We start from the raw sequence: 20,815 nt of genomic DNA on the forward strand, positions 1-20,815 counted from the left end.
TCAGGATACTCAACTGCTTTGCTCATCAAAACCCATACCTGTCACATTAGATCCCACATTAGGCTCTGGTATTAGGACCAAACTGTCTTCCCAACTCAGAATTTGCTTGCATTCTGGTTCATCTGTGCACCTGGGCAGTGGGTGGGGGCACAGTTATCCAGCATCTCCACACTGGCTCACCCCAGCCACTGTTTTTGTCCTGGTCCTTCTCCTCTGATCACCCTTGTGACGTCATGCTCCTCATTAGGCAGTTCAGAGGTATTATCAAATGACTCCACTGTCAGAACCGGCAGTTCCTATGCCAAAATAGAACTGCAATATCATGCTAAGTTTCTGTCTTGATTTCTTAAAACTATTCCTCTTTCTTTTTGCTGGCATGGCTGATTCCTAGTATCTGTTCATGATGCCACACACTTCCAATGCCCAGAAAGGAGAGCGGGAGCTGCAGGGCGACACCAGCCTTAACTGGCTAGCCTTGGACGCCTATTGGTGCATGTCAGCTATCTTTGAAAGGTGGCCATGGAAGAAGGTGTGGAACATTCGTTGACCACTAACTATGTCCTTGCTGCTGTGGGCATTGCTTTCCACACCTTGCTGCATTTACTGACCACAGTGATCCTATGAAGTGAGTTTTATTGAAGGCCCCATTTTACAGATAGAGAAAGTCAGCATAGTGAGGTTATCCTTGCCCATGGGTTTGAACTCCGGCAGCTTGGTTCTAGGGTCTGCTCACAAATCACCACCCAGTACATTCTGGATAAAGCCTTCCAGGGTAGGGAGGTGGACACAGAGCGGGGAGAAGTGTGCATGGCTGAATCTCAGAGTCGGCCGGGGCGAGGATAGGAATTAGGAAAGGCTCTAGATGTCACACTAAAGCATTGAGGCCTGGGCTGGGGAGTGTTGGGAGAGGCCAGATGAAAGCAAGGATTTGGGTAGAGAGGTGGTGGTGTTGGGAGGCTGAGGGGATGGAAGGGACAGGCCCCAGGTGAGGCCAAGGGCCAAGGTGGCCAGTGTCTGAGATGTGTTTCTGAAAGACCAGCTCCTCCTAGAGCTGGATCAGAGGACTAGAGGCTGAGATGATGAGATGAGTGTGGGCTTTTGGTCTGAGGCTCCAGAAAAGAGAGCTGGGTGCCTGCAAGGACCAAGGAGAGCTGCCCAGCCAGGAATCAATTTAAGAGTCGCTGGAGTTGGGACACCTTGTTGGAGTGCTAGGGGTGTTGCTGGTGGTAGCTGGAGCCCCGAGTGGATGATGCATTAGGGAACGAAGAGGAGGGCGTGCTGGGCACAGGGTCTGCAGGTCCTCTCTGCGCCCTGCAACTCGATTCTCGGGCAGAGCATTTCTGTTAACTAAGCTTCCAATTGCAGTGGACTAACCATAAGAAAGCAGCCTGGTTCCTGCCTGTGCAGAGCTGAAGTTTAATAAACCCCGAGGCCAGCATGCAGGGACAGGTGGGAGCAAGTGTCCTAGGGAGAAAGGCCTGAGTGTAGGAGAGGACTCGTCAGGTGGTGGGGCCGTAAGATGAGGTGGGGACCAAAGCTGAACCGAAAGGAGAAAGAGCAGAGGTGAGCTAGGCCAGGAGATGGGTCCCAGGGGAAAAGAGGCTCTGAGCTGGGGATGAGGCAGCCCCTCTGAGCCGTTGCTTTACAGGTGCATGTGTGGCAGGCTTGATACCTGGCTGTGACAGGAACGTGTAAGGGGACACCCAGTAGGTGTGTCACATGAGCCAGAACTGTGAACTCTCAGTCACTCTGTTTTCTCATCTGTGCATTCACTCACGAGTCAGTGTATATTGCTGGGATGAATCAGATCCAGTCCCTGACCTGGGGGCCCCAGGATGTGGTGAAGAGGACAGAACAGAGACATACAAATATCAACATGCGGTGTCATCATAGGTGATGAGCAATGTGCTGGCCCCTGACCGTGCTAACTCGTGGCACGTGGCCTTGAGTTGTAGCTCCGAGGCCACTGGGAGTCAGCTGCAAGCAAGTGCATGATCACTGCCTCCCCTCCCCAGTCAGGTGCATGACCTTGACTCACCTTTGGGGAACTTTCAGGCAGGGCAGGACCCAAGAAGGAATTGAGGGTAGGGCAATGGCATCCCACTCCAGTACTCTTGCCTGGAAAATCCCATGGGCGGAGGAGCCTGGTAGGCTGCAGACCATGGTGTCGCTAAGAGTCGGACACAACTGAGTGACTTGACTTTCACTTTTCACTTTCATGCATTGGAGAAGGAAATGGCAACCCACTCCAGTACTCTTGCCAGGAGAATCCCAGGGTCGGCAGAGCTTGGTGGGCTGCTATCTATGGGATCGCACAGAGTCGGACACGACTAAAGTGACTTAGCAGCAAACTTACCCTTCAGAACCCCCAGGCCACCCCAGGGCAGTTGGTGCCCCCAGCTCCTAGGATGATCAGAGGCAGTCTTAGTCAGACCACCCAGCTTCTGCTGTACTTTGAAGTCCTTAGGCATCTCTTCTCCCCCGACACTACAAGGGTCAGGGTGTGGCTTATTCAGAAGTAGTTGGTTCAACTGCTCTGAGGTCCTGGGCCGGAGCCAGCTTCCCTCACCTGCTCCTAGGATGCAGGAAATACCTTCCGGCCTTCTGCCCGAGTCAGTCTGCGCACTTGGCAGCTGGGGGAGCCAAGGATGTGTGCCGCTGTCTCTCTGTGTCCTGAGTCAAATCACCAACTGAGTGAACCCTGCCAAGGCAGAGTGAAGAAAGAGAACTCGATGTTCTTTTTCAGTGTTCAAAAATAGGCCTTTTTGAGTTTTGAGGAAGATCTAGACTTTTTTTTTTTTTTTTTTTTGTAAGAAATCACATTCCCCGGTGCTAAATTCAGCCCTGCCCGTATCTACAAAGAATGAAGCAGCAGGCAATGTTGATGTGCTGTTTTTCTGTCACTCACTCCTGGTGACATGGAGTGTGCAAAACCAAGCGAGGAGAAAGTCATGGTTTGGTCCTCGGGTCTGGAGAAGGGAATACTGGCTTCGGAGCCACCGGGCAGTCTGCTCAGTGGCGGAGATTTTACTTGGCCCCTCCCCTTCCAATCCTCCTCCCTCTCACCTTCTTGGAACATTAATCTCCTCTGAATTGCAAAGTTGTTTTATTTCTTCTTATGGCTGCTATTGATATATATTACCTCCTAGAATATGTGTCATCTGTCTTTAGAATTCTGAGGTCGAGGGGAAATTTTAGAACTTTAGACCAGTTGGTGACCTGGTATGTGGAGGTATGGGTGAGGACATTAACTTAGAAGCCAGGAGGGTCTTCACCAAATGGTCTTTGACCAACCATTACCCTCTTGAGCCTGCTAGGAAAATGGGGGTTGACAGTACCTGTCCTGGATGCTGCTCATAAAAATCAAACACTGAGACAGTGAGAAATTGTCATGTGGCTATTGAGGCCCATGAGAAGGTATGAGATCATCCCTCAAACATGATCCATTTTAGAGGTGAATACTCTGAGACACAAAAAGTGGAAGTCATCTGGACAGGGTTACTCAGCAAATAAGTACCAAGGCTCAGTCCAGGGTCCAGGTCTCCTTCCTCTGTCCCCCAGCCCTTCCCTGCAACCTTCCTGCCTCAGCCCCCTCTTTCTGGACCACTATGAAGAGCAATCATTCAAGTACAAAATGCATTTTCCATTTTCCCACCACTCTATACACTCTAAGCAAGAGAAGCCATCTGAGGTTACATCTTTCCTATGATTCCCAGCAACCTTTGCAAACTGTTTTTCCAACCCTAAAACCCAGAAGCAGCTCAGAACCACCATCAGAGTCGCTGTCTGGGTGGAGCTGGAAGAGCCCACCCCGGAAGGTGACTCCAGGTGATCTGATGCACCTGCTGCTGAATCAAGCCTCAGCTCCCTCTGCCCACGGAGATGCAGCCTAAATTAAGGCCCACAGAGCTCAAAACAGTGCAGAAGCTTCTCTCCTTACCAGTTCTTAACGATGAGCAGGCAGGTCTAATTTTAGCAGAGAAGACTCATAGAATGTGAGAAACAGAAGGGACTTTCAGATCATCTTGTCTTGTGGTTCTTAGCTCCCACTGAGCATCAGAAATCATCCACGGAGATTAAAAATACATCTCCAGGGATTAGATCAGTTTGTCCAGGAGAACCACTGGTGGTGTTGTAAAGTTCCTGGGTCATTTGTATGTGTAGCCATGATTGAGAACCAGTGGTCTAGTCTTACCCCTCATTGTACAGGAGAAGCTGAAACCCAGAAAGGGGAGTGGACTTATCCAAGGACGCAGCAGCATCAGGGGCAGAGTCAGGACTGGAACTTGGGTCTCTTGACTCTACACTAAAGCTTCCCATGTTGTCTCTCTAACTAGAGATTGCATCTAATGAAATGGCCGGGGGAGGTTTTTTTTTCTTTTTAATGAACAAATGTTTACCAAATATCATCTTCTGAAAGAGGTCCAAGACAGAGAATACTCTTCCCTGATCGCTGGAAGCCTGCAGTCCAGTAGGGGAGGAACACATATACCCAGATAGCGCTAACTCTGTTGACTATGACTGTGACAGGGACACCAGGTGCTGTGAGAGAGCTAGAGGGAAGGAGGAATCGAGGAGGACTTCCGGGAAGGAAGCATTATTCCAGACTTAAAGGATGGGGAGGAAGAGTTGTTAGATCAGATACTGGATGTTCAGTTGGATTTGAATTTTAGATAAACAAGTTTCTCATAGAAAAAGTTCTCAAATGCTGAATGGGGCACACTCATATCAGAACATTATTAATTGTTTATCTGAAATTACAGCTTAACTGGGTATCCTGTAATTTTATTTGCTAAATCTCAAAACTCTCCAGTGCGGGGGTGAGCTGCATTTCAGCGGTGGGTAGTGTAGATGGAAAGAGGCTCGCCAGCAAATGGGTGGCGCTGGCAGAAGCAGGAGCAGCCACTGAGCAGTGGCCAATGGTGTTGCCAGAACAGAAAGGTCTGGGCGAGGGAAAAGGCTACTGAAGCAGGGCCAGCCCAGGGAGGATGGGTGAAGCCAGGCTTTGGGGTCACAAGACGTCATCCTCCCAAGTGAACACTGCACCAGCCTCACAGTCCCACAAGCCTGTCCTGCCCTCTGTGGTCAATGCTCCGCAATCAGCCTGAGTAACAGGAACCTGAGTCAGACCATCTCACTCCCAGTTCAGGCCACACCTAGACAAAGATATCTAAACTTCTTATCTCGACCTAGAAGGCCCTGTAGGGTGTGATCTGGCCTATTTGAATCAAATCTACTCCAAAGCATTGTTGTAAAGATTCAGGGGGATGACGTCAGGCAGTGTTCTCAACCTTGGCTGCCCACTGAAACCTGGAGAGCTTTTTACATTTTTATTGGAGTATAGTTTTGATTGATTTACAATGCTGTGTTATTATGTGGAGCTTTTAAAAAGGCAGATGCTTGGCCCCAGCCCTGGGGATCGTGGGTTTCCTTGGTCTGGTGTAGTCTGGGCATCAGGAGTTTCAAAAGATTCCCATTGATTCGGGTGCACAGTGATTGAGGGTCACTCCTGGACGGTGTGCTCTCTAGCCCCACAGAAGCAGCTGGTGAGGGCATGGTGCCCTCTGCCACAGGTCCAGCTTCACCTCCATCCATCTTCAGTTTCCCCCTCTCTCCCTGGCCTGTGGCTTCCTACCCACCATCCCTCTGTCCAAAATATTCTACCTTCTTTTCACTTTGCCAACATCTCATCGCTCCCATCCCTCTGTCCTCTTCTCCCAGAACACATTGAACTTTCTCTTTACAACACTCAGCATACTCTGCACTTATGTTTTCAGTTGTGACTTGCTTAGTCTCTAGTTCCCTGCAGATTGTAGGCTACATGGCAGAGGCCCTGTCTCTCTTATTCCTCGCTATCCCCACCCCCACCCCACCCCAGCCCGGAGCCGGACACATGCTGCTGGCACTCAGTAAATGCCGAACAAATGAATGGATGAAAGAATGACTGATCAGGAGAAGGGTACGGTCAGGCTTGCATTTCCAGAGAGATCTTTCTGACTGCCCTGTGCTGTACGCTGCTGGGGGAGGGTCAGAAGAGACCGGAGCCAGCATACCAGTGAATCCGCAGCTGGAATCACCGGCGAGAACTGATAGGGCCCCGACCAGGACAGAGGTGACGGAGTGGGAGATGGGACAAATGAGGGATCCTGTACAGGACGGTGAGGATTTGGGGGGAAGGGTGCCATGTGACTGAGGTTCCACCCCAGGGGACGGCCAGGATAAGAAGATGAGAAAGAGGAGTTCTGTTTTGGCCAAGTTGGGTTGGACAGGTCAGGGGGACACCTAGGAATCTGAGGCCAGGAACTAGAGACACCTAGGCTGGGGATAGAGATTGGACAGTCACATCAATAGAGGCAAGAATAAAACCAAAGTGTTTCTTGCCATTTCTGTGAGCAAAACTTTCTGGGGCATGGAATGTCCGTGCCTGGGAAGCTGTCTGTCTGAGAGGTTCGTCACGGGCCCTTGTGTCCCCGCAGCTATCCTCGGCATGCACACGCTCATGAGCAACCAGCAGTACTACCAGGCCTTGGGCAGCAGCTCCATCGTGAACAAGGAGGGACTCAACAGTGAGTACCGGCCCCGCTCCCTGCCCCACTGCGAGGGCATCTCGGAAGTGAGGGATCCTCCAGAGTCTTGCTTACCTCCTCTCACTCTCTGCAGTCTCATTGCAGAAGATGTCAAATTCTGCTAGCTAAAACTGCCCACCTCTTCTTTTTACTCTCCTGGGATCCTTGTGACTTGATTACAAAGGCCTTCCCCATCCCAATATTATCAGAACATCCTCCTTTATTTTCTTCTGTAAGTTTTAGAGATTTACTTCTTATACTCCACTTCATAATCCTCCTGGAGTTCATGTTTGTGTGCGGTGTGAAATGAGATCAAGCTTTCACTCTCGTGTATCAATATTCCATTGTCCCAGCACCACTCCTTGCGAAGTTCTTCCTCTTGCCTCTGGCTTGGGGCTCCACCCGGATCATAAATGTCCATGTGTCCACACGGGTCTGTCTCTGGGTGCCTCTCTTGCTCCACAAGTCTTGTCCTTTCCTGTGCCAACATTGCATTGTCTGAATTGCTCCACTACATTGTTCCAAGCTGGCAGTTTGGCCCCAAAGAGAAATAAAGGCACCCAAAGCACAATTACCCTTTCCTCTGGAAGGCCTACACGTTTCTTTCCCATCGAGTCTTCATTTTATCCTCGCAGGAACCCACTGGGTAGAACGACTGTCCACACTCTACCGTGAGGACACCGAGCTTCAGACAGTTTAGTGAATTCCCCTAGTTCTTACAAGCTGGCAGAGGCATTATCCAAGTAGGGCCCAGACCCCTGGCCCAATCCCTCACCATCCTCCTCCTACCCTCCCCTCAGTAGCCCCCGAGAGGCCCAGCCTTCCATGTCCCTGAGCTCGACCGCCACTTCCTTCTGATGTCCTGTGTTGAGGGGAAATGACGCCCCATCTCTGTGAGCCATCTCCCTGTTGTCGGTCACTCTAGGTGTGATCAAACCTACACAGTACAAGCCTGTGCCTGATGAAGAACCAAATGCCACTGACGTGGAAGAAACACTGGAGAGAATAAAGAATAATGACCCGAAACTTGAAGAGGTCAACCTCAACAACATCCGGGTGAGGCCCCCTTCACTCTACTTCCCCCGTTGTGGGAATGTGGGGGAAGCCGAGTCCACTCAGAACCAGACAGCCCAGACCAGACTGCACACAGACAGCAGTGTCCTGCTTGGACTCTGGGTGCTTCTTGATCAGGAATAGAGGCAAAACTTTGGGGAAGGAGGACAGTATAAACCAGCACAGCCCATCATCTCGGTTTCCTTTGGGGCCTGACATCAGACCCAGGTATTCACCACAGCCAACCCAGCTTCAACTCTGGAAACCCACCACCTTATCCACAACACTGAGAGTTTCTCAGAGATAAATCATGAGTCAGACACATATGGCTACAGGGATCTCAAGGCTGGAAAAGCCTGGTGCCCACCAGGTTCATGGGGTAACCCAAGCCTGGGGAGGGGCCTAACCCTGAACCTGCATCTCATGCATGTATTCAGCCTCATTCTGCAACCCTAGATGGGAACCATTGGCCCAGCATCCAAAGTCATGCTCTAGGCTGTTGGCCCACATCTCTTTGGACCCTTCCTGTGTGACCACCAGGCAGAGCGGGGACAGGTGGACAGGCTCTGGGAGGAATGCAGAAGCAGGCCCAGCTGCCTGCTCACCTGCTCAGCCCGGGAGCCAGAGAGATTAGTTCTCAGAGGGGGTGGATGTAAGCTAAGAAGTGGGCCCCTCACTTCCCCGCTCCCTTTTCCTTTCTTCTCCGCTTTCTTTTAAGTGGCTGCCAGCCTCCTGGCATAATCAGACTGGAAACCTGCAACTGCCGTGTCTCCTCCACCTGGCCTCCCTGTGCTTTGCTCCCATGGGGGCTAAAGTGACGCTCTGAAATGCGAGATCCATTCGGGTGCCTCCACTATCTGCCACGTGTGCCGTCGGAGACACTGGCACAATTCAGAACTGTGCACCCTGGCCACGTCTACGGGCTCAGAGAAGTGTGGGATGGGGGGACCTGGCCATGGCCCTGTGCCTTCACCGTGGGGCCTCAGGCAAGGGCTCGCCCATTTCTCCTCTGCATGTGAGGCAGTTGGACTAGGTCAGTGGTATTCACTTGAGATTAACAAAATAATAAATGCCAATGCCCAGTCCCTCTCCCCACAGAGATTCTGATTTTATCGGTCCAGGGCAGGCCTGAGCATCAGCATTTTATGAAAGTTCCCTAGCACCTCCAATGTGTACTAGGGCTGAGACCCTTTGGGACAGATGTCTCTTAAAGATTGTCTAGGGCAATGCCCCACCTTTGTTTACGGAAACAAACTCAGAGAGGGGCAGAGACTCCCCCAGAGTCACACAGCAAGTCAGCAACATTGCCTATTGCACACACCCACAGGCCTGAGCTCTCGGCACAACACTCTCCTGCACCTTTGCCTTGATGTTTTCCTGCTCCTTCGGTCTCTGCATGTACAAAGAGAAAACTACCGGTGCTCTCTGAAATGTTCAGGGAAGACTTTCTCAATCTGTTTACCAGAAAGTTCTCTCCAAATCTCAGCCATCTAGGGCAAAGCAGGAACCCTTTGCCCATTCAGCTCTTTGGTCAGGGACATGCTGGGCGTCAGGTTGCATCAGTTGTGAGAGAATTACTGCACCATCTCTTTACCTTGCCTGCCCCTGGCAGGACTGCTGGTCACTACTTGGCTTTCTCTCTGCAGAATATCCCCATACCCACTCTCAAGGCATATGCAGAAGCCCTCAAAGAGAACTCGTATGTGAAGAAGTTTAGCATCGTGGGAACACGGAGCAATGACCCTGTGGCATTTGTATGTACCTTTCTGTTCTGTTGCATTGAGAGTGGGAGGCATAGAAACAGGAAAGTTGACATTTGTGGCCTCAGGACTGGCCATGTGCCACTGATGAAGGACCCTTGTGGTGAGCTGTGATGTGGTGAAAGACACAGGGCTAGGAGCCAGGAGGGAATGTGGACAGAACAGCCATTAGCCAGGCACCATCTGTACATTATCCTAGTTAATCTCCACAATCATCCCAGATCCCAGAAGTGCAGGGCTCCCCACTTTACAGATGAAGAACCCAGGGTAGAGGGAGCTCAGACAACTTGCTTTATCCAAAGTTTCACAGCAAGTGAGAAGTGGAGTTGAGGTTTAAATGCAAGTCACATGGACCTGAAAGTTGGATCTCTGTCTCCACTCAGGGTGTAGACAAGGGCCTGCCTCTCCCTGGTCCTCAGTTTCTCCATATCTAAAACTATTGTCTTCATTGGTGGTTTCCAGTGTTCAATTTTATTTGATCTTTCCTGTGTCTTAAAAATAATTCAGATTAGATTCAGTTCAGTTCATTTCAGTTGCTCACTCATGTCTGACTCTTTGTGATGCCTTGGACTGCAGCACACAAGGCTTCTCTGTTCATCACCAACTCCCAGAGCCTGCTCAAACTCATGTCCATCAAGTCGGTGATGCCATCCAACCGTCTCATCCTCTGTCGTCCCCTTCTCTTCATGCCTTCAATCTTTCCCAGCATCAGGGTCTTTTCCATTCAGTCAGTTCTTCATATCAGATGGCCAATATATTGGAGTTTCAACTTCAGCATCAGTCTTTCCAATAAATATTCAGGACTGATTTCTTTAGGATTGACTGGTTTGATCTCCTTGCTGTCCAAGGGACTCTCAAGAGTCTTCTCCAACACCACAGTTCAAAAGCATCAATTCTTCTGCACTCAGCTTTCTTTATAGTCCAACTCTCACATCCATACATGACCACTGGAGAAACCATAGCTTTGACTAGAAGGATCTTTGTCAGCAAAGTAATGTCTCTGCTTTTTAATATGCTGTCTAGGTTGGTCATAGCTTTTCTTCCAAGGAGCAAATGTCTTTTAATTTCATGGTTGCAGTCACCATCTGCAGTAATTTTGGAGCCCCTAAAAATAAAGCCTGTCACTGTTTCCACTGTTTTCCTATCTATTTGCCATGATGTGATGGGACTGGAAACAGTGAAAAAGTGGCTGACTTTATTTTTCTGGGTTCCAAAATCACTGCATATGGTGATTGCAGCCATGAAATTAAAAGACATTTACTCCTTGGAAGGAAAGTTATGACCAACCTAGACAACATATTAAAAAGCAGAGACATTACTTTGCCGACAAAGGTCCATCTAGTCAAGGCTATGGTGTTTCCAGTAGTCATGTATGGATGTGGGAGTTGGACTATAAAGAAGGTTGAATGCTGAAGAATTGATGCTTTTGAGCTGGGGTGTTGGAGAAGACTCTTGAGAGTCCTTTGGACTACAATGAGATCCAACCAGTCCATCCTAAAGGAGATCAATCCTGGGTGTTCATTGGAAGGACTGATGCTGAAGCTGAAACTCCAGTACTTTGGCCACCTGATGCAAAAACCTGACTCATTGGAAAAGACCCTGATGCTGGGAAAGATTGAGGGCAGGAGGAGAAGGGGATGACAGAAGATGAGATGGTTGGATGGCATCACTGACTCAATTGACATGGGTTTGGGTGAACTCCGGGAGTTAGTGATGGACAGGGAGGCCTGGTGTGCTGTGGTTCATGGGGTTGCAAAGAGTCGGGCATGACTGAGCGACTGAACTGAACTGAACTGATGGGGCTGGATGCCATGATCTTCATTTCTTGAATGTTGAGTTTTAAGCCAGCTTTTTCACTCTCCTCTTTCACTTTCATCAAGAGCTCTTTAGTTCTTCACTTTCTGCCATGAGAATGGTGTCATCTGCATATCTGAGGTTATTGATATTTCTCCCTGTAATCTTGTTTCCAGCTTGTGCTTCATCCAGCCCAGGGTTTCTCATGATGTACTCTGCATATAAATTAACCCTGCATATAAGCAGGGTGACAATATGCAGCCTTGATGATCTCCTTTCCTAATTTAGAACTGTCAGTTGTCCCATGTCTGGTTCTCTCTCTTGCTTCTTGATCTGCATACAGACTTCTCGGGAGGCAGGTAAGGTGGTCTGGTATTCCCATCTCTTGAAGAATTTTCCACAGTTTGTTGTGATCCATACAGTCAAAGGCTTTAGCGCAATCAGTAAAGCAGAAGTAGATGTTTTTCTGGAATTCTCTTGCTTTTTCTAAGATCCAAAGGATGTTGGAAATTTGATCTCTGATTAGATTAAATTGTATTTATTATAAAGTAGCCATCAACTCCTTTTTTTAAAATATTCAAGGCATATTTACGGAGTGTTTATGTCCAGCACTGAATTAGGCTCTGAGAATACAACTGTGACCAAGATAGTCACAGCTCCCGCTTTCATGAATGTAATGGTCCAAAGTAGACAGATAAAGAATAACAGTACAGTATGATTATTACAATACTCATAGCAGGCTAAAAGGTACATGAATTAGCCTACCAGCCATGGCAATTAAACATTTAGTAGCAATCAGTTTTGTTGATATCCACAAAATAACTTGCTGGAATTTCAACTGGGATTACATTGAATCTATATCAAAATGGAAAGAACTGATATCTTGACAATATTGAGGTTTCTTGTACATGGAATATATCTCCATTTATTTAGTTCTTCTTTAATTTCATACAACAGAGTTTTGTAGTTTAGCTCATATAGATCTTGTACATATTTTGTTAGCTTTATACCTAAGTATTTCATTGTTTGGGGTAATAACAAAAATGGTGTTGTACTTTAAATTTTAAATTCCACTTGTTCATTGCTATCTATGGGAAGCAGCTGACTTTTCTTTATTAACCATATCCTGCAACCTTGCTATAATTGCTTATTAGTTCCAGGAGTTTTCTTTGTCAGTTATTTTGTATTTTCTGTGTAACCAATAATGTTATTTGCAAACAAGTGCAGTTCAGTTGCTCAGTTGTGTCCGACTCTTTGCAACGCCATGGACTACAGCACACCAGGCTTCCCCATCCATCACCAACTCCTGAAGCCTGCTCAAATTCACATCCATCGAATTGGTGATGCCATCCAACCATCTCATCTTTGCAAACAAAGACAGTTTTATTTCATCTTCCCAATTTATATGCTTTTAATTTCCTTTTCTTGCCTTAGTGCATTGGACAGAACTTCTGTTACAATGTTGAAAAAGAGGGCTGAGAGGGGGCATATTTGCCTTGTACCTAATCTTAGAAATAGTTTCAAATTTCTTACCACTAAGTATGAAGTTAACTGTAGGGGGGTTTTTTTGTAGATAATCTTTATCAATTTGAGGTAATTGCTCTCTGTTCCTAGCTTACTGAGACTTTATCATGCATGGATGTTGGATTTTGTCAAATGCTTGTTTTGCATCTATTGAAATGACTGTTTTTTCTCTTTTAGCTTGTTGATGTGATGGAATATCCCGCTTAGTCATAATTCAAAATACTTTCTAATTTATGTTGAGATTTCTTCTTTGATCCATGTGTTATTTAGAAGTGTGTTGCTTAATCTCCATGTATTAGGGGAGTTTTCTACTTATCTTTTTGTTATTGAATTTCTAGTTTGATTCCATTATGGTCTGAGAACAGACATTGTATGATTTCTGTTCTTTTAAATTTGTTACAGTGTGTTTTGTGGCCCAGAATGTGGTCTATTTTGGTGAATGTTCCAGTGTGCATGAGAAGAATGTGTATTCTGCTATTGTTGGATGAAATAGTCTATAGATGGCAATTATATCTAGTTGATTGATGGTGGTGTTGTGTTCAGTTATATCTTTCCTTGTCTTTGACCTGCTAGAGCTGTCCATATCTACAGAGGTGTATGGAAGTCTCCAGCTATGATAATGGATTCATCTCTCTCTCTCTCTCTCTCTTTGCAATTCTATTATTTTTTGCCTCATATAGTTTGATGCTCTGTTATTAGGCACATTCTCATTAAGAATGAGAATGTCTTCTTGGATAATTGAACCCATACTATCCTTCTTTATCCTGATAGATTTCCTTACTTTGAAGTCCATTCATAGCAATCAATTATTTTCTCATTTTTAAAATACATAGGACATTTCCTTGGTTGTTTTCGAAATGATAGAAATAGCTTATAGTCTCTCACTGCTGCCAGTGGAGAACCTCTGGTTAGATGTTCTCTGACCTCAGGATATCTCCAGTGGATCCTGAGTGTGCCCACAGAGACACAGCTGGCAGTCACATGCTCTGTCCACTGCTGTCACTGGCTCAGAAACCAAGCCCATCTGTGCTGGCAGTCAGCTCGGCTCCACAAATATTTACGGGGAATTGACCCTGTGCCAGGTCAACAGCTGATGTCATACCCTTCACACCAGGATACCTATTGTTGAAGATGAAAATACTTCTGGAACAATTGGTAACAAGCTACCGGAGCTCCATTAGTGTCCGCACTGCCTGCCCCAGCTCTTCTCCTGCCCATTTCTTTACTCTGGTCCGGCAGACAGAGTTGACACCTGGTATGACATGCCTATAGGGCCAGCTCAGTCACTAGTATGTCTACCTGGATCAGCCTGCTATACTTACATACTAGCTGTCAAGTATTTTGATTATCAGGCCACACCTTTCCTGGGGAGCAAGAGGGATGTTGTGGGTGGGCACAGACTGGGTCCATCCCCTCAGGAGGGTCCAACCTACACAGGGTTGGAGAGGACGCTGACATGTCATCCTGGAGCACACGAAAGCAGGGGAGCTGAGGATTGGGGCTCTGAAGGCATCCTAGGAGCTGAGCCTTGCGAAGCCTTCAGCAGGCAGGGCCAGTGGGAAGGGCATTCCTGGACCAGATCGTCATTTCAGACAACCAGGACCCACTGATCTTACATCCTGGCTCATCAGCTGCTGGTGTCTCCTTTCCTCCATGACACATCGTTTCCACCACCTGCTAATTACTTCATTTCCTCCAGAGGCTCTGATTGTCATTTACACCCCCTGGCTGAAGTCCTCCAACGTGCTGGGGCCACCTGAGCTTCTGTCTTCCGATTTGCCCTGGTCACTTGCCCAGTGGGATGGCTTCTCAGGCTCCCTTCTCTGCTGTTCAAAGAGAATGACAACTCCATGGAATTCCAACAGGGTCACAGAAAAGACAAGTTGAAAGCATATAGGGAACTTGGGACTCCACTAGTGCAGTGACCAGTGACTGAGGGCCTATTGTGTGCTGAGCACTGTGTGGGTGGGAGGCTCCCTTGGGGTGAATGAGGTGCACCAACAGCCCACCAAGAGTATATAGGCTAATGGAGGAGACAAAACCTCTATAAAAACGACTCTAAACACAGGAACACAAGTTCCATGAGGGAGGTTATGGGTACAGTCTGTGAGGTTCAAGAGGGCAGGCACAGCAAGCTAGGGGGAAAGACTCTTAGAGAAAGGGGCATTGAGAATGGCCTGGAAGGATGGACAGGGTTTGGACAAGTGAAGCAGAAAGGAAGGGCATTCCAGGTGATAGGGAAGGATGAGGAAAGGCAGAGTAGAGGGAGAGTGCTGTGTGCTGGGGGAACTGAGGGCACCACCACCAAGAGGGGCAGCTGGAGTTGAGGCTGATCAGGGCAGAGGAACCAGGTAATAGAAGATTTGGATGCAGGTTAAGGAGCTGAAACTCTCCAGCTGGGGTCTGGAGCCACAGCAAGCCAGAGGAGAGGAGAGACACAGAATGGTGCTTGGTGAAGGAAGCTGAGGAGATCTTCTTGCTGGTCCCTGACTGTGTGTGAAGGACTCTCACTCCCAGCAAGGCTCCCTCAATATTTTAGGTTCTACCCACAGGGGTTCCAGCCTTGATCAGGTAATTCACGGTACCCTACCTTTACTCCTATGGTCCAAGGCCCTTGCTGAGATGCTCAAGGTGAACAAGGTGTTGAAGACGCTGAACGTGGAATCCAACTTCATTTCCGGAGCTGGGATCCTGCGTTTAGTGGAAGCACTTCCATACAACACTTCTCTGGTGGAACTGAAGATCGATAACCAGGTGAGATGGGCAAGGACCTCCTTGTGTCCCTCACTTGATGCTTGCAGGTCTGCCTTTTTTCATTTGCTGCTGTAGGGACTGGACAGAGCAGATGCTGCTGCTTGTGAAAGCTCCAGAGCCCAGCTTTAAAGAGCCCTCCAAGGTCATCCAGTCCATACCCTCTACATGCTCACAGTTCCTTCTTCATCATTCCCACCAAGTGCTCCACCAGCTTCTGCTTGGGTACCCCTAATGAGGAGAGGCTCACTCTTTATTGAGATCACCCCTTTCATTTTTAGTGAGAATATCCTTCGTTATATCCAGTAGAAGTCAGCTCCCTATAAGTCCTGTTTGTTGAGCTTAATTCTGTTCTCTGCTGCATATAGGGTATATCTGATGCACAGATCTTATAAACCACTGGAGCCTTCCTCACTAGGCAAAACAACACCATTTTTACCCATCACCCCACCCACACCACTCAGTGGGCTTTTGAATACCATCAAGGTTATTCCCTGGGCAAATTCTAGTTTGCCTTTTTCCTTACAGGGTTATCATTTCTCTATAACTTGCATAGTTCAGTCATTTATTTTCAGGGCTACCATTTCAGTTCTAACTTTCTAAGATGATACTAATAACAGTATTATGTCTGTTGCATGTGTTGAGGGTTCCCTGTGGGCCAGGTCATGTGCTGTGCATCTTATACACATCATCTCTGATCTTCCCAACTGCCCTGCAGGATGTGAGTGTTATTCATCTCAGTTTTCAGAAAAGAAAACGGCCCAGAGAAGCTGAAGGCTAGCAGCTTTCTCAGGGCTGCCAAGAGAGCACTTTCAGAAGCAGGATTTGAATGCAGGTCTCTGACTCTGAAGCCCACTCTTTTCCGGTAGAGCATGTCGCTTCTAGTGCTAAAATGCTTTCTTCTTTATGGTTTGATAGAGAACTTGCTTTTTTTCCCTACATGAAAATGTTTGCTGAATGGTCATATAAATGTGTGTATAGGAAAAAGATTGGATGAAATAGAACAAAATTGCATACAGTGGTTGTCCCTGAATGAGATTATCTCTACTTTTTATCCTCATTAAAAAAAAATACTACAAATATATAGAAAAGTGCATAGAAGTTAAATCCACAGCTTAACGACTCATATAGGCAGGTAACCTGCGTCAAGAGGTTAAGCATCACCAGCTTCCAGAAGACTTAGGCGGTGCCTTCCCTGGTGGCTCAGATGATAAAAATCTGCCTGCAATGTGAGATACCCAGGTTCGATCCCTGGGTTGGGAAGATCCCCTGGCGAACAGAATGGCTACCCATTCCAGTATTCTAGCCTGGAGAATTCCATGGACAGAGGAGCTCAGCGAACTACAGTTTGGACATGACTGAGCGACTAACACTTCTCCCAATCTTAAACCTTCACAACTCTTCACAGTTTGCTCCCTACTTACTTTCATGGCTCCATGACTTAGAGCTATACTTTTCTCTCCCCAGGAACGTCCTCCCCTGCCCTGACCCCTTCTCTGCCTAGAGAAATCCTCCTCTTCCTTCTGATTGGGCTACAGTCGCTCCTTCTCCCACTGGTCCTAGAGCCAGCCTGAACCACCTTGCTGGAGCTGACTGTATATATCCCTTCCCAACTCCACTTGAGTGATGGCACACTGGTACCTTGAAGTTGCTCCTAGTTAGAGTATTTACACTGTGGATATTGGCAAACACTACAAATCCAACCTTTGTTTCCCCGCGCCCCCTCCACCCCCCGCAAGAGCCATTTAACTGCTTTCTCCCTTCAGCCTGCCACAGAGCCTCTGAGCCTCCCCACGGAGAGAGTTTAAGAGCTCCTTTCCTGGTTCTCCTAGCACTTTGGCTTTCTTGTGAGCTTCTCAGAAGCAGGGGCTGTGTCTAAGTCATCTCCATATCCCAATACCCAGTTCAGAACTTGGTCCTGCAGTGGCACTTGATAAACAGGGCTGCTCTGGATGGTTGTGTATGTTGTTCACTGTCTAATGAGGAGACGGGACAAAACCCAACTCATAATCTACTCTTTAAAACTTCGTACAGGACTTTATTCATCCAAAGAAGGCACTTTTCTCTAATTCATGAAGAGAGGCCATATGAGCCTGCAGCAGCTGTGTCATGTGAATTTGCTGAATTAAATTCTTTCCATCCCTCACATGCCAGTAGCCTGCTGCTGTAGCACCCATTCCCAGCCCCCATTGCTTCCATCCTTTCTTCCATTGCTGACCCTGCTCTATTGCAGGCAGAGGGGGCAGATCAGATGGAACAAAGGCATGTAACATGCCTGGCAGTAGCCTTAGGCCAAGCCCTGGGATTGGCTACTCATGTGACACCAGGCCCACCCGGGCAGGGAGTCAGGATCTACGCAGCGTCAGCTGAAACCTGATTCCTGGGGCAGAATGTCGGCCAAAGATGACCCAGAGCATTCGCTTCAGGTCATTGTGGTGGCAGCTTACAGGGAGCAAGCTGCCCACTTCCCTTCCCAGTGCTTCCCCACCGGAGACAGAGCCCGAGCCGACCATCACCCTCACCCCAGCTAAACATCCGTGCAAGGACATCCACTTCCCTGAGCCTCAGTTGCCTCATTTGTAAAATGGGGATAATAAGAATCTCTACTTCTAAGGAGCTAAGAGGTGAATACTATGAAGTTGTTCACTTTTATATTTACTCTGAAGGTGACCTAGGGAGTTCACACATTATTCTAAGAGCTAATGTACTGAGCAGGTACCATGTATCCATTATCTCATTTAATGCTGGCAGAGACTCTCTGGGTGGATGTCACAGCCTACCCTACTATTGTAGATGAAGAAACTGAGGCCCAGGCAGGCTATGTAACCTGCCTGAGGTCATATAGGAAGTAAGAGAGGCAAGGTTAGAATCCAGGTCTATGTGACTCTGAAGTCCATGAACTGTGCCTGTCTGGGTTCTTGAATCTACTGTAGTTTTGTGCAGGTCTTGGTTCTTCTCAGCTGTCCCTTTCCCTTGGTGCCAGGCCAGAGCACTGGTCACCACCTGCTCCCACCCCAACCTAGGAGTGTCTCCCTTTGTTTTATCTCAGGGTTTAGTAAGTGCCTGCTGTACCCAGGGCTGTGCTGGCCTCTGTGTGTGAATACTGGCTCTGTTCTCTTGAGATTCCACACTGGATGAGATGACAGACAAGTGTGCAGTTGATCAGCCAGCCAGGTGCTCTAGCAAGCCACACACAGTGGGGTACTGTGGGGAAAATTTTCAGTCAGGAGCAGGCATCAGGGAGGGCTTCTTGGAGGAGGTGGAATTTGAGATAAACCCTAGGGTGGACAGTATGTCAGAGGATAAAGTGGAGGCCATGGCATCCCCAGTGTAGGGAACCACATGAGCAAAGAGAAGGAGAGAGGACAGCTGTAGAGTCAGTTCAGAATCGACTAATGGGACCGCCTGAAGAAAGCCAGAAAGGGAGCTGGGGGGAGCCCGAAGGGCTGGGAGTGGGTAGTTCGAGGGGAAGTGGCCTGTGGGCTGTCATCAGCACCCATCACAGTCATGCTCTGCAAAGACGGTTCCCAGCTGGATGGGAGAGGGTTGGGGGCAGGAAGAGGGCATCAGGGCTTGGAGACCAGAGGGGGTTTTGACCACCCACATGCAGGGGGGCCGTGAGGAGGTACTCCTGGGAACCTGAGTCTAGAGACTGGACTGGGACCTGGTGGGGGATGTGGGGGGCTGAAACGGGACTCGAGAAGGGGGCTCTGCTTGCTCAGGCTAGGGGAAGGCCACCCATGCCTCTCTCAGTGCCCAAGGAGGTGTGGGCTCTGAGGGAGTGTGGCCAAGAGGAGGTGATGAGTGGTGCTGGATTTATTCCTCGTTCTTGTTAGTCACCGAGGTCCCCAGAGGCCACAGCTTTCTCCTCAGCCCTGTGCCTGTAACCTGCCTCAGAGTCCTCCCTTCTCCTTATACGGCCAAGGAGAGGGACTCGGGGAGTTCTGCCCAGGGTAACACAGAGCCTTGCAGGCTGGTTCAGAACACAGACTCAGGATAGGACTCTGAGGCTGCTTGTTGACTCAGCCAGGCTCTCTTTTACTTCCATGCTCTTGCTGCCTGGAGTCACCCTGGGGCAGCAGGAGGTGCAGGGGGCTGGCTGCAGCTGAGGGCGCTGAGACATACCTAGTCCAGCCCCCCTTTTGCAGATGGGGAAACCAAGGATTTGAGAAGGGATGGGAAATGCCCAATGTCACGAATCAGGTTAGGCTCAGAACCAGGCTAGAACTGAAGCACCCAGCTTCCAAACAGGCTGCATTACTGAACAGACAGGAGAGACCCTCCTCCAGCGTGCAGGAGGCAGGCAGGACACATGGGGTACCTGCAGGCCCATCCGTCCCAAGCCAACCATGTCCCAAGCGGCAGCTCTTCACCCCTCTTGATCCACTCCCCTCTCCCACAGAGCTCCCTCCAGAAGGCCCTTCCCAGGACACTTGGGCATGGGACACTCTCCCTGCCGCTCAGCAGACACAAGGCCTGAAAATAGGCTCCCTCTCCACATGAAGACATGTGCAAAGTCTAGGGGGATTTCGCTGGGTGTCTCACATTTCATTCCAGTATTTGACAGCGAGAGTATGCTTAATATTTTGAAAAAAAGCTAAAGGAAGTGGATCATGTTTTCTTGTTTTTCCAGATTGGATTGTTTTCCTAGTGGAAATAAATTTAGAAAACAAAAGCTATGCTAGAATAGGATCCTGAAGGTTTTCACACATGGTGACACCCATTAATTTTAGATTCCACACTCAGGGCAGCTTTTTAAATGAGGCTGAACATAGCTTTTGGTTTTGCAAGATATAAGGAAAACACACTCTTGAAAAGTAAGAGAGCAAGACCAACTGTGTTTTGTTTTGTTCCTTATAGTTTTAGCTTCTAAGCAGCAGCTCTCCGTCTGTGCATAGTGTTTGAGTCTGTAGTCTCATTTTGTACTGAAGTAATTCAGTCTGGAAGTATTCAGCCTCCTTGAGAGGACAGGCGTGTGTTACTGTCCCTTCCTCTAAATGTCAATTATGTTCTTTTACTGCCCTCACTCTAAGGGAGAGACGAGATGAAGTCAGTGGAAGTGATAGAGAAAACCCTTTTCCTATGCAGATTGGAATAAACCAGAATAAAGATCTGTGACAGTGACCACCTCACACCATGTCAGGGCCCCACTGCAGGCTGTGTTTGGAAAAGCTAGGCAGGAAACAGGCTGGCCCAGGGGCCCCCTGGCTTCAAATCTCTGACATATGAAGTCAAGCAAGGGATCGAGTCCTGGCTAAGCCCCAGCTGTGTCATGTTCTTTCTGTGTACTGGGGGGAAGTCACTTATTGTATCCATGCCTCAGTTTCCTTACATGTAAAATGGGAATAATACTCCTACTCGCCTAAT

General features: G+C 48.3%; 1 protein-coding gene across 4 annotated transcripts in view; it reads left to right on the forward strand.

Moving 5' to 3' along the window:
- TMOD1 (tropomodulin 1) overlaps positions 1–20,815 on the forward strand; it is an 88,982-nt gene that overhangs the window by 51,370 nt on the left and 16,797 nt on the right. For all 4 annotated transcript variants that reach the window (XM_018052202.1, XM_018052205.1, XM_018052203.1 and 1 more), the window contains 4 exons: positions 6,477–6,566; positions 7,492–7,622; positions 9,266–9,373; positions 15,308–15,451. In XM_018052202.1, coding sequence (XP_017907691.1) covers positions 6,477–6,566; positions 7,492–7,622; positions 9,266–9,373; positions 15,308–15,451 — 473 coding nt within the window. The remainder of the gene's footprint in view (positions 1–6,476; positions 6,567–7,491; positions 7,623–9,265; positions 9,374–15,307; positions 15,452–20,815) is intronic.

This window comes from Capra hircus, chromosome 8, assembly GCF_001704415.2.
Source record: "Capra hircus breed San Clemente chromosome 8, ASM170441v1, whole genome shotgun sequence".
Classification (NCBI taxonomy): domain Eukaryota; kingdom Metazoa; phylum Chordata; class Mammalia; order Artiodactyla; family Bovidae; genus Capra; species Capra hircus.